This window comes from Trichechus manatus, unplaced genomic scaffold (genome assembly GCF_000243295.1).
Source record: "Trichechus manatus latirostris isolate Lorelei unplaced genomic scaffold, TriManLat1.0 scaffold00209, whole genome shotgun sequence".
Taxonomy (NCBI): Eukaryota; Metazoa; Chordata; class Mammalia; order Sirenia; family Trichechidae; genus Trichechus; species Trichechus manatus.
The window spans coordinates 565,419-575,880 of record NW_004444145.1 but is presented as its reverse complement, the minus strand read 5'-3'; the positions used below and the strand labels follow the sequence as shown (position 1 = coordinate 575,880).

Here is a 10,462-nt window from a genome sequence, read left to right as displayed (position 1 = left end):
CTCAGCCCCTCCTGGGCACCTGACTCTGTACTGGAGCCAGACCAGGGTAGAATCAGAAGGCAAAAAGCGATATGACACCTGAGGGAGACCCAGAGATACTTGGTGAAAGACAAATGTCCACAAGTTCCCCATGGAGACAGGGGGCCTAGGAAACCTCATTCTACCCCCTCCAGGAGCCTCACTAGAGTTCCAGGCTGAAGTTCAAGAAGAAGAATTAGGACACTGGTGGGGGTCACTGAATCCAGGTGTAAGGATTAAAGCTACCTAGATAGGGCTTGCAGACTCTGGTGGCCTCAGAAGCCACACAGGGTTTGGTGCTTGGCCCTTAAAAGGGGAGGCAGGGCAGGATCTCTAGGGTTACCAGAGGTGGGGACGCAGGGAAGAGCAACCCTTCCATGCTGGTCACTGTTGTTCAGTATCAGGGACTGTAGGACTTTTCCCCTCCCCAGCCTACTCAGTGCCTGGCCCATATAGGTGGTCAATAAGTATCCCAAGGGAAGTCACTGGTCTCCTCTTTCAGACCCTCTGCTCCCTGGACTGCAAGTGCTCCCTGCAGCAAGGGGGAGGACCCGCAGCAGCACAGACTGGAGGCTGAGCCTGGTGCCCAGCAGAGCTGCCAGGCCACCGCCAAGGAAGAGGTGACTGTGGCTGTGGGTATCAGCCCAGTGGCTCTGCTTCCCTGGGGGCTGGTCTCTGAGTCAACCCGCCAGCCTCTGGTCGCCGGGCTAGCCGTGCCTTGGGCTGTGGTCTGGCAGGGGCGGGGTTGGGGTGGCGGGGCGACTGGGAAGCCTCGGGCCCCTCTCTGGCAAAAATAGCCCGAAGTGGTTAGAGCTCGGAGGGTGAGTCAGGCTGCAGCGTGGTGGCGCCTAACCCCTTCACTGCCGCCGGAGCTCCTTAAGGCTGTTTGGCACTGTCTGTGCCCCTGAGAAGAAGCCCTGGTGGGGCAGTGGTTAAGCGCTGGGCTCCCGATCGAAAAGTGGGCTGTTCGAACCCACCAGCCGCTCCACGAGGGAGAGATGTGGCAGTCTGCTTCCATAAAGATTGCAGCCTTGGAAACCCTTTGGGGCATTTCTACCCTGTCCTGTAGGGTCGCTGTGAGTCAAAATCGACTCGACTGCAATGGGTTTTTTTGGGGGGTTTTGTGCCCCGAGGGCAAGCCTTTTCCCGACTGCCCTCTGCTGGACTCAGTTTGGGAGCTGGAGGCCTCCTTCACCCCATATGAGGCAAATCTGCGAGTCTGGAGTAGAAAGCCGGGTCACCCTAAGTGCAAACCGGGGATCCCTGGAAGGGTAGAGGACATCAGCTGGCAAGGATGCCTGCAAGCCGACGGATACTAGGGGCTGGCTGAAGACATTTGGGGCTACCCAAGCCTCTGCTAGGGCCAAACTCATGCCAAGGCTGACCCCTCCCAAGGGGCAGGCGCAGGGCCCAGAGGTGGGCTGGAGCCCAGCGGATCAGACGCGCCTCTCCTGCCTGCTCCCAGTGCCCTGCGTGCTCTCAAGCTGTGGAATCCAGTTGAGACTACCCAACTCCCGAAGCTGGTTCTCAGCTCCGTCCTCATCTTGCCAAAGGTGCCCTCCAGCCACCTGTTCTCGGTGGGGAAACTGAGGCAAAGAGAAACGGTGAAAGACTTGGCCACTTGGGCCGTGTATCCCGGTGCCCTAGTGTGGGTCACTGTAGCTTCTTTGCAGCCTCGGCGACTCCAGAGCAGGTGAGGGGAACTCTGGCCACCTCCCCCTTCAGAGGGGCCAAGCCTGAACCCGGCGTCGGGGGACAGGGTGTGTGTGTGTGTATGTGCTGGGAGGAGGGGGAGCCGTTCCCCGGTCAGGGCGGGGGGTGCGGGGGCGTGGAGTGGGGATGCCCCAGGCTCGGGCAGGGGCCGCAGCTCGTCAGCCGCGGCAGAGCCGCCCGTGAGCTCGGCACGATCAGAGCCAGAGCCCCCAGTTCTTTGCTGGTCCTTTCGCTAGCAACCTCGATCTCTCCCTCCTTTCTTCCTCGCGGCGGCCGCGGCGCTGAGGAAGCGGCGAAGAGGAGTGGCTCTGCCCTGGAAGAATGCGGCTCTGCCGAGGGGGCAGAACTCGACGCAATCTCCCCACGCTTTGAGCAGCCCGAGCCGAGCAGAGGCGATCCCACCGAGCGGGAGCGGACCCTGAACCAGAGCCGCTGGAGGTACTGGGGAGCCGGGAAAGCTGGGAGAGCAGGGACGCGCACCCGGGATGAGACAGGCACGCCGGCAGACAGACAAACATCCGCCCACAGGGGCACAGAGACGCAGAGACAGCAGAGATATTGCCAGAGCAAATAAAAAGGAGTGCCCCCAGATTTGGAGGGCTTTGAACGCGAGAGCAAAGGGGTGGGGACCGAAGCTGGAACCCTTGGGGGACCAGACAGGCGGCGGCGCTCGGAGGAGTGGAGCGTGCAGTTAGGAAAGGGGGAAGGGACAGGGAAGAGGACTCAGCGTGCGCCACGGTCCCCTTCGGGCGGGAACCACGTCCCACGTCCCGGTCCCCCTCTTTGCCGCACCTCTCCTCCTTCGTGCCTAGGAGGAGGGGGGAGAGTGGGTTGGGGAGACCATTCCTCGACCCTGCTCACGGAGCCCGCCAGCCCTCGACGGCACCTGGAGGCGACACCCCCTCCCCCGCCCACTACGAGTGGTGGGGAACCCCCTCCGGACCCCGCCCCTAGCCCTGTGGGGGCTCGAAGCTGGGTTGGGCTGGAGAAGTGATCTTGGGGCCCTCCGAAAGGGAGCAGTGGGAGAGGTGGTGGCGCGGGTGCTGCGCGACTATGTTTGCATGTGTATCTGTGTGCCGGGCGTTGTGTCTGCCTGGGAGGGGAGTCAAGGGCAATTAGTCCTCTTTTAGCCTTCTAGGACCCAAGGACTCAGCATCAAGGGGTGACCCTTATTGTGGTTCGTTTGGTTTGGGGAAGGGTGAGGAGAATCAGTGGGGTGGCACCAGTGGGTTAGAGGCCCGAAATAGGGCATCCTTCCCCTGCCCGGGCGAGCCACCCAATTCCGGAGCCTGTCAAGTCACCCTATCCTGCAGGCCCTGATCGATCTGCCCACCCGGGCCTCCGGGCCGGGCTTCGACATGCCGGAGGAGCCCCGGCCGCGGCCTCCGCCCTCGGGCCTCGCGGGCCTCCTGTTCCTTGCGCTGTGCAGTCGGTGAGCAGTACCCCCTGCCTCCCAGCCCACCGAAGAAGTCACGGGGCCCTGGGAGGAGAAAACCCGAGGGGGTGCAAGGCCTGGACCACAGACCCCGAGCCGCCCTCTCCCTCTCCAGGGCCCTCAGCAATGAGATTCTGGGCCTGAAGCTGCCCGGCGAGCCGCAGCTGACGGCCAACACCGTGTGCTTGACGCTGTCCGGCCTGAGCAAGAGGCAGCTGGGCCTGTGCCTGCGCAGCCCCGACGTGACCGCGTCCGCGCTGCAGGGGCTGCACATCGCGGTCCACGAGTGTCAGCACCAACTGCGCGACCAGCGCTGGAACTGCTCGGCCCTCGAGGGCGGCGGCCGCCTGCCGCACCACAGCGCCATCCTCAAGCGCGGTGAGCCGGGCCGGGCGGGTCTGCGCCGCCGGCGGAGCTGGGGTGGGGGGCAGGCCGAGGCGAGCGGAGGCGGGAAGGAACGGGTTCACCGCTCCTGGAGGGCCTCTCCCGGGAATTCCCCCCGGAGCAGCGCGTAGCCGGGTCTGGCCACACGTCTGTGCCCCTGCGCGCCTCACTTCCACCTGTGCGCTGCGGGCAAGGCAGCTGGGTCCGGCTCCCCTACCCAGGGCCCCCTTTCCTGCCTCCACCCAGCTCGACCTGGGTTGCACCTGTGCATAAGAGGTGCCCCAGCCCTAGAAGCTTCAAACGCCCCCCTATTCCTTCCCGTTTTTCTCCCCCTCCCTCTCTTCCAAACAAGCCTGGGCTGGTGTCCCCAGAGCCTCAGCGCGGGTGGGGGAGACGGCACCAGCTGTTTAAGAGTTAAACTTGCTCCCCTAATTGCCGGGGTTCCCAAGAGCTGAAGCTGGGAACAAAGACCCCGATGGCTTTGAAGCTGGGGAGCAGCCCCCTCCTCTGTGCTGTGGGGGTCCCAGGTGGAGCTCACCTGAGCAGGTGAGGAAGGGTTTGAGGGTCACTGTTGGCCCGGTCTGGGAGGCATGCTGTCTCTCCCTGGAGGTGGAAAGATCCATCTGGATCTGGCTGGGCCCAGGGATGGGGGCAGTGCTTTGGGGACTATGGGGTTAACAGGCAACTGCCATTTGCAGGGGAATTCCCAAGACGTGTGCAAACAGCTTCACCCCTGGAGTGCTGGGGTTGGGGGGATCAAGGAGGCTGGGCCAGGAACCCTGCATCCTGGGGTGGGAGAGGCCTGGCCCCTAAGGAGATGCTGTCTCTCATCTTCCTGGGGCTCCAGAGGGCCTGTGCCTTAAACGCAGTGAGGGACTCCCTCTTCCTCCACAGTCCTGGTGTGGTGGAAGGCTTTGACGCCCAAATGTGGAGCAGGTTTATCTAAGCCTGGGAAAGCCTGGTCATCTTGAGCTTCTGTGGTCCCCAACTCATAACAAAGAGGCCAACTTTTTAAGAGGGCCTCCGGGAAAATCACTCCCATCTCTCCCCGCTCTCAGTGTTTTATAGGGTAATAGTAGGTTAGAGTAAACATAAAGGGCAGTCTTGATGGACAAATATAAAACTAGAACCTGGGAAGGGCAGCTCCGGTGCTTCGGGGGGTGTTGGGATGGTAGAGGGTAGGTTGGTTAAAAGATTGATTAAAATGACCCCGAAGCCAAAAAAAGAGTCCCAAAGGCCTATGTTCGCACCCCACCCAAGCTCCCTGCAGTGCTGGAAAATTTCTAAGGCTTTAGATGTAGAACTCAGGAACTCCCTCTTAGTCATCTCCCAACCCTAGGGGTCTCTCCTTCTGGGCTAGCTCTTGCATCCATACCTGAAAATCCCAGACTAACAGAATGAGAATGGGCATCAGAGATCACCTTGCCCCCTCTTTTCCCTTTATAAATGAAGAAACTGAGGCCCTGTGCTCTCTGTTCCCTTCCCTCTCTGGTTTCTCCCAAATTTCTCAGCGGGTAAACGGTAGGGTCAGGATTCAGTTAGGAATTTCTAGAATTGGAGGGTGGCTGTTTATTCCCCCTTCCTCCTCAGCCACTTGTCAACCTTACCCCCAACATTACACCTTTCTCATCCCCAGGTTTCCGTGAGAGTGCCTTTTCTTTCTCCATGCTGGCTGCAGGTGTCATGCATGCTGTAGCCACGGCCTGCAGCCTGGGCAAGCTGGTAAGCTGCGGCTGCGGCTGGAAGGGCAGCGGTGAGCAGGATCGGCTGAGGGCCAAACTGCTGCAGCTGCAGGCACTGTCTCAGGGCAAGAGCTTCCCTCACTCTCTGCCCAGCCCTGGTCATGGCTTAGGCTCCAGCCCTGGCCCCCAGGACACGTGGGAATGGGGTGGCTGTAACCATGACATGGACTTTGGAGAGAAGTTCTCTCGGGATTTCCTGGATTCCAGAGAAACTCCCCGGGACATCCAGGCACGAATGCAGATCCACAACAACAGAGTGGGGCGCCAGGTATGTGTGTCCCTAGCCTTCGAGGCCTGGCTAGAGTTTGAGAGGCCCAGCAGAGTAATAGGATGAGGTATGGCGGGTGATTGCCACTCACCACCTGGGTGGCCTCAAACAAGTCACCTAACCTCAGTTTTGCATCTGTAAGAAGAGTCTAATGATAGCTACCTTACAATATCAGTAAGACGGAGCTGGAGAGTCGTGAGGCAGCAGTGGTGGCTCAGTGGTAGAATTCTCACTTTCCATACAGGTTTGGTTCCTGGCAAATGCACCTTACATGCAGCCATCACCTGTATGTCGGTAGAGGCTGTCTGTCCGTGTGTTGCTATGATGCCGAACAGGTTTCAGCAGAGCAAGACAGACTAGGAAGAAAGGCCTGGTGATCTACTTTTAAAAAATTAGTCATTGAAAATACTATGGATCACAGTGGTCTGCTCCTGTTGTGCATGGGGTTCCCATGAGTCCGGGGCTGTTGGCTAATAACAACAGCAAGTAGCACACCCACCATAAAGCCTAGTTCTTGGCAGATGCTCATGAAATGGTAGCTATAATTACAGTTACCTTCCCTACAGTGTTTAAGGAGGCCTGGTGGTGCAGTGGTTAAAGCAATCGGCTACTAACCGAAAGGTTGGTGGTTCAAAACCACCAGGGGCTCTGCGGGAGAAAGATGTGGCAGTTTGCTTCCGTAGAGATTTATAGCCTTGGAAACCCTATGGGGTCGCTGAGTCGGAGTTGACTCAATGGCAGTGGGTTTGGTTTGGTTTTGTACCTATAGTATTTAGGCGTGGTCTGGCTCAGACTCCCCATTTTAGCAGAGCTCAGTCTGGAAAGAGCACTGGATTGGGAGTCAGGACAACTGGAACTGAGTCCTGCTCTTAATGAATGAAGATGGGCAAGTCACATGCTCTGGCTTTAGTTCTCCAACCATAAAATGAGGGAGTTGGGCTACTAGCTAACCTCAGACTGCCCTTCATGGTCATGCTTGCCTCCGTTTGTCTCTCCCTGTGCTGTTTCCTTCCCTCTCCTGTGCCTCTATGCTGTGTCCATTTGCTGCCATCCCCTCCGCCTCTGCCCCCTCTGATGCTCTAGGTGGTAACTGAAAACCTGAAGCAGAAATGCAAGTGCCATGGCACATCAGGCAGCTGCCAGTTCAAGACGTGCTGGAGGGCTGCCCCAGAGTTCCGGGCAGTGGGGACAGCGCTGAGGGAGCGGCTGGACCGGGCCATCTTCATCGATACCCACAACCGAAACTCAGGAGCCTTCCAACCCCGCTTGCGTCCTCGTCGCCTCTCAGGAGAGCTGGTCTACTTTGAGAAGTCTCCTGACTTCTGTGAACGAGACCCCACCGTGGGCTCCCCAGGCACACGGGGCCGGGCTTGCAACAAGACCAGCCGCCTGCTGGATGGCTGTGGCAGCCTGTGCTGTGGCCGTGGGCACAACGTGCTCCGGCAGACACGAGTTGAGCGCTGCCACTGCCGCTTCCACTGGTGCTGCTATGTGCTTTGTGATGAGTGCAAGGTCACAGAGTGGGTAAACGTGTGCAAGTGAGGGCCAGTCTCCCCATGGGAGCGTGTGGGTGTGGCACCTTTGCAGCCCTTTGCTCTGATTTCTGTCCAGGGTTAATCTTGGTCCCTGGAAGCTCCAAGTATCTCCCCGAAAACAATTTTGGGGATGGTGGGGGCCAGATGGAGTCTGTGATGTACATCCCCCTCCCCTTCAGTTGGAGGGCCTAGGGGGGAGCTGTCACCCCTCTTCTGCTCCTTAAATACCTGAATGGACTAAGATGAAATGCACTGTACTGCCCCCCAACTCCAGGGCCCCTTTAGCCCTGATTCATATTCCTTTTGGCTGGGGAGTCCCTATAGTTTGACCACTCTTCTTCCTTGAGGGATAACCCCAGGCATTGTGTGGAGCCATAAGATCTGTATCCAGAAAGAGACCACTCACTCCTACTTGCTGTTCCAAAACTCCTCTACTGTAGCCTGGGCCCCCTCTTGTGGGGTAATGGGAGACAGCAGTAGAAAGGCTTTTCTTGGCAAAGGGACAGTGTGCTGGGAGGTGCTCTCCCCTGAGTCCTCAGAGAGTTGTCTGTCCAGGTCTTAGTGAAGCTGTCTCCCTTCATTCAGATGTTAAAGGGGAATCCTCCAAAGGAAGGGTTTTACCTGAAAATTCTCTGAGCCTCTTTTTCCTTCTTCATCAGGAGGGATGGGAATGGATAATTTATTGTACTGAGACTTGTTCTTGGTTCCCATTTGTAACTAAAATAAATTAAGTTACTGGACAAGTGGAGGCAGATGGTGATATTTCTGCCCACACTTGGGATCCCAGTTCATGCTTCTTTTCCAGGTAAATTCTTCTCCTACCCTTGTACACTCAATAGCTTTATGTATATCCTGCCTGGTCCCACAAAGAATTTCAAATGATCTCAGGTGACTTAGTTGGCAACTTTTAGTATGGAAAACCAGAGGGGACTTCTAGGTAGGAGGGGCTGGACATTCAAACCTAGACCCTATTTAAACTCTATAGGCCTCAACTCTAGAGTTCACCTTAGTCATTGCCCTAGAACAAGGCTTGGCACATTTTTTTCTGTAAAAGGCTAGATGGTTAATATTTTTAGGCTTGTGGGCTTTGTCACAAGTACTCATCTGCTATTATAGACCAAAAGCATATAGCATACATAAATGAATGGGCATGGCTGTGTCCAAATAAACTTAATTCACAGAAACAGGCTGCAGGGCTAGATTTGGCCCTCTGGCTGTAGTTTGTTGATCTCTGCCCTAGACCATGAAGTCACCTCTGTTCTGGAGTTTTCCAGTCCTGAACGCATCTCAACATTGAACTTGGACCTAAAAGAGCAGGTGCTTTTCTCTCTGGCTCCAAACCAGAGAATTTGGGAGGTAGGATGCAAGACTAATGGGAGACATATAAAAGGGATTCCTATGCTCAAAATAGGAATTTTTTGTTCTGGAAACCAGCATGCTCTCCCACTGAATTATTTGCCTACATGTTTTGTCCTTCCTTACTGAGGGCTCTTCTGCATTTAATCTTAGTAAAATAATTTCTTTATCTTTTAAGAGATAATCATAACTTCAGAGAACAGAACTTTTTAAAATTCTTTTTATTCGTAGCTTAATATTTTTGAAAACAAACTGTTATCTTTCCAAGATTCAATGCAGAAAAAGGATATGCTTGATGCATTCAGAACACTACAAATTACCGCAGACTTATGGGGCTGCCAGATGCTGACTCTAACAGGTCATCTTCTTGGCCAGGGAAGGTAGAAATGGTTCTCTTCTCTCCTCTGGCAATACATAGATCTGCTATTTAAATTACCCTCAAAATGAGGTCAAATCATGAGGTGCACCAGGGTAACTGGGAAATTTTGAGGAGCATTGGGTTAAGGCAGTACTTTATGTCCCGAATTTCCACTTGAGCATTGGGAATTCTCGGTTTGGAAATTGATGGAGACAGGAAGATACCCCATCCTTAGTTCAGGCACTGACTGAGCCTAATGTGTATATAACAGGAGAGAGGAGTGTAGCTAGAATGGGCATAGGGTATGACTAGAGAGTATTGATAAAGACTATGTAGAATGAGAATTTCTCACACTCAGGAAGAGTGAGGAGAATCTCCAATGGAGTCCCAGCAAGTATATTTCAGCTTTTTCCTATTTCCTTCCTCTGTATTCCCTTTGACTCTCTGTTTCAAGCTTTCCCTCTTCGTTTGTCAGACACACTCTGTGGCAAACTTAAGCCCCAAACCACAACCTTGAGAAATTCCAAATGGATTTTGTCAGCAAGGCCAACGCCCCCCACCCCCACCCCTCTCCCAGCACTCGCACTGGGCTCAGGCCCAGGCCTGGGGTCAGCGACAGGGGTGGGAGTGTGCAACTCGCAGAGTGGTGACTGCAATTTCAGCTCCAACAGCAGCCAGCGGGAGGAAGACTGATGAACTGTAAGTCAGGCCTCTTGGCCTTCTTTAGCTCTGGATGAGCTCTTCTCCCTTTAGCCTTAACCAAGTGGCTGGGAAGCTGCGGAGTGGCAGTGGCTGGCTAAATGCCAGCTGGGTGGCACCACTCTTATATGTGCTCCTCTTTGCTATGAGCGAAACCTCCACTGATGCTACAACAGACAATTTCCTTTCCAGACTCCAAAGGGGTGAAGGACAGAAGGGCTTGGAGATTCTTCAGTCCCATCAGTCCTGACTCAAATACTATGGTACTTGCTGCTAACCATATTAGGCTGTCACCATTTCCATCCTTCTGTCATACCTGGGACCCAAACTCAAGAGGATCTGAAGTCTTGAGCAGAAACATCAGCAGGTTCCACCTGCTTGTCAGAGTCCCACAAGGCATGTTGGTGGTGGACACTAGGCAAGGGGGGTTGTAAAGCATAATTTTGGTGGTCAGAGTGTGGGGGCATGACCGGGTCGGGTGCTACTATAAAATTCTAGGGAAAGAAATGGAAAGAGTGAAGCAGTCACATGGATGTTTCACAGGGCCTACACCAGGAGTCTGTAATAACACTGAGGAGTCTTCTGCCTTTAAAAACACAGAGCTCAGCAGGGCAAAGGCCCTTAATAGCGACAGCACAGGAAAGAGATAACTCTTTTCAGTATAAACAGGTTCTTTGTCATTCATCTCACCCCTCACCATCCTAAACTAGGGGTCTATTGGCTTCATATTCATGTTATTCTCCAGGATAAGATAAGAGAGAAAACCGACTGGGATAAGACAAAGGGACTGGTGAGTGCATATACCAGCGTGTCTTAGTCATCTAGTGCTGCCATAACAGAAATACCACAAGTGGATGGTTTTAATGAAGAGAAGTTTATTTCCTCACAGTCAAAGTAGGCTAAAAGTCCAAATTCAGGGTGTCAGCTCCAGGGGCAGGCTTTTTCTCTCTGTTG

The 10,462-nt window shown here is 55.0% G+C and overlaps 1 protein-coding gene across 1 annotated transcript; it reads left to right on the top strand.

Annotated features, from left to right (window-relative positions):
• The first annotated feature begins 1,797 nt into the window (after positions 1–1,797).
• Positions 1,798–7,835, top strand: WNT10B (Wnt family member 10B). The gene is made up of 5 exons (XM_004388282.1): positions 1,798–2,169; positions 3,045–3,163; positions 3,282–3,544; positions 5,187–5,560; positions 6,644–7,835. Exons 2-5 carry the CDS (start codon positions 3,090–3,092, stop codon positions 7,100–7,102), a joined length of 1,170 nt encoding a protein of 389 aa, XP_004388339.1. The 5' UTR covers positions 1,798–2,169; positions 3,045–3,089; the 3' UTR covers positions 7,103–7,835.
• Positions 7,836–10,462: the final 2,627 nt, after the last annotated feature.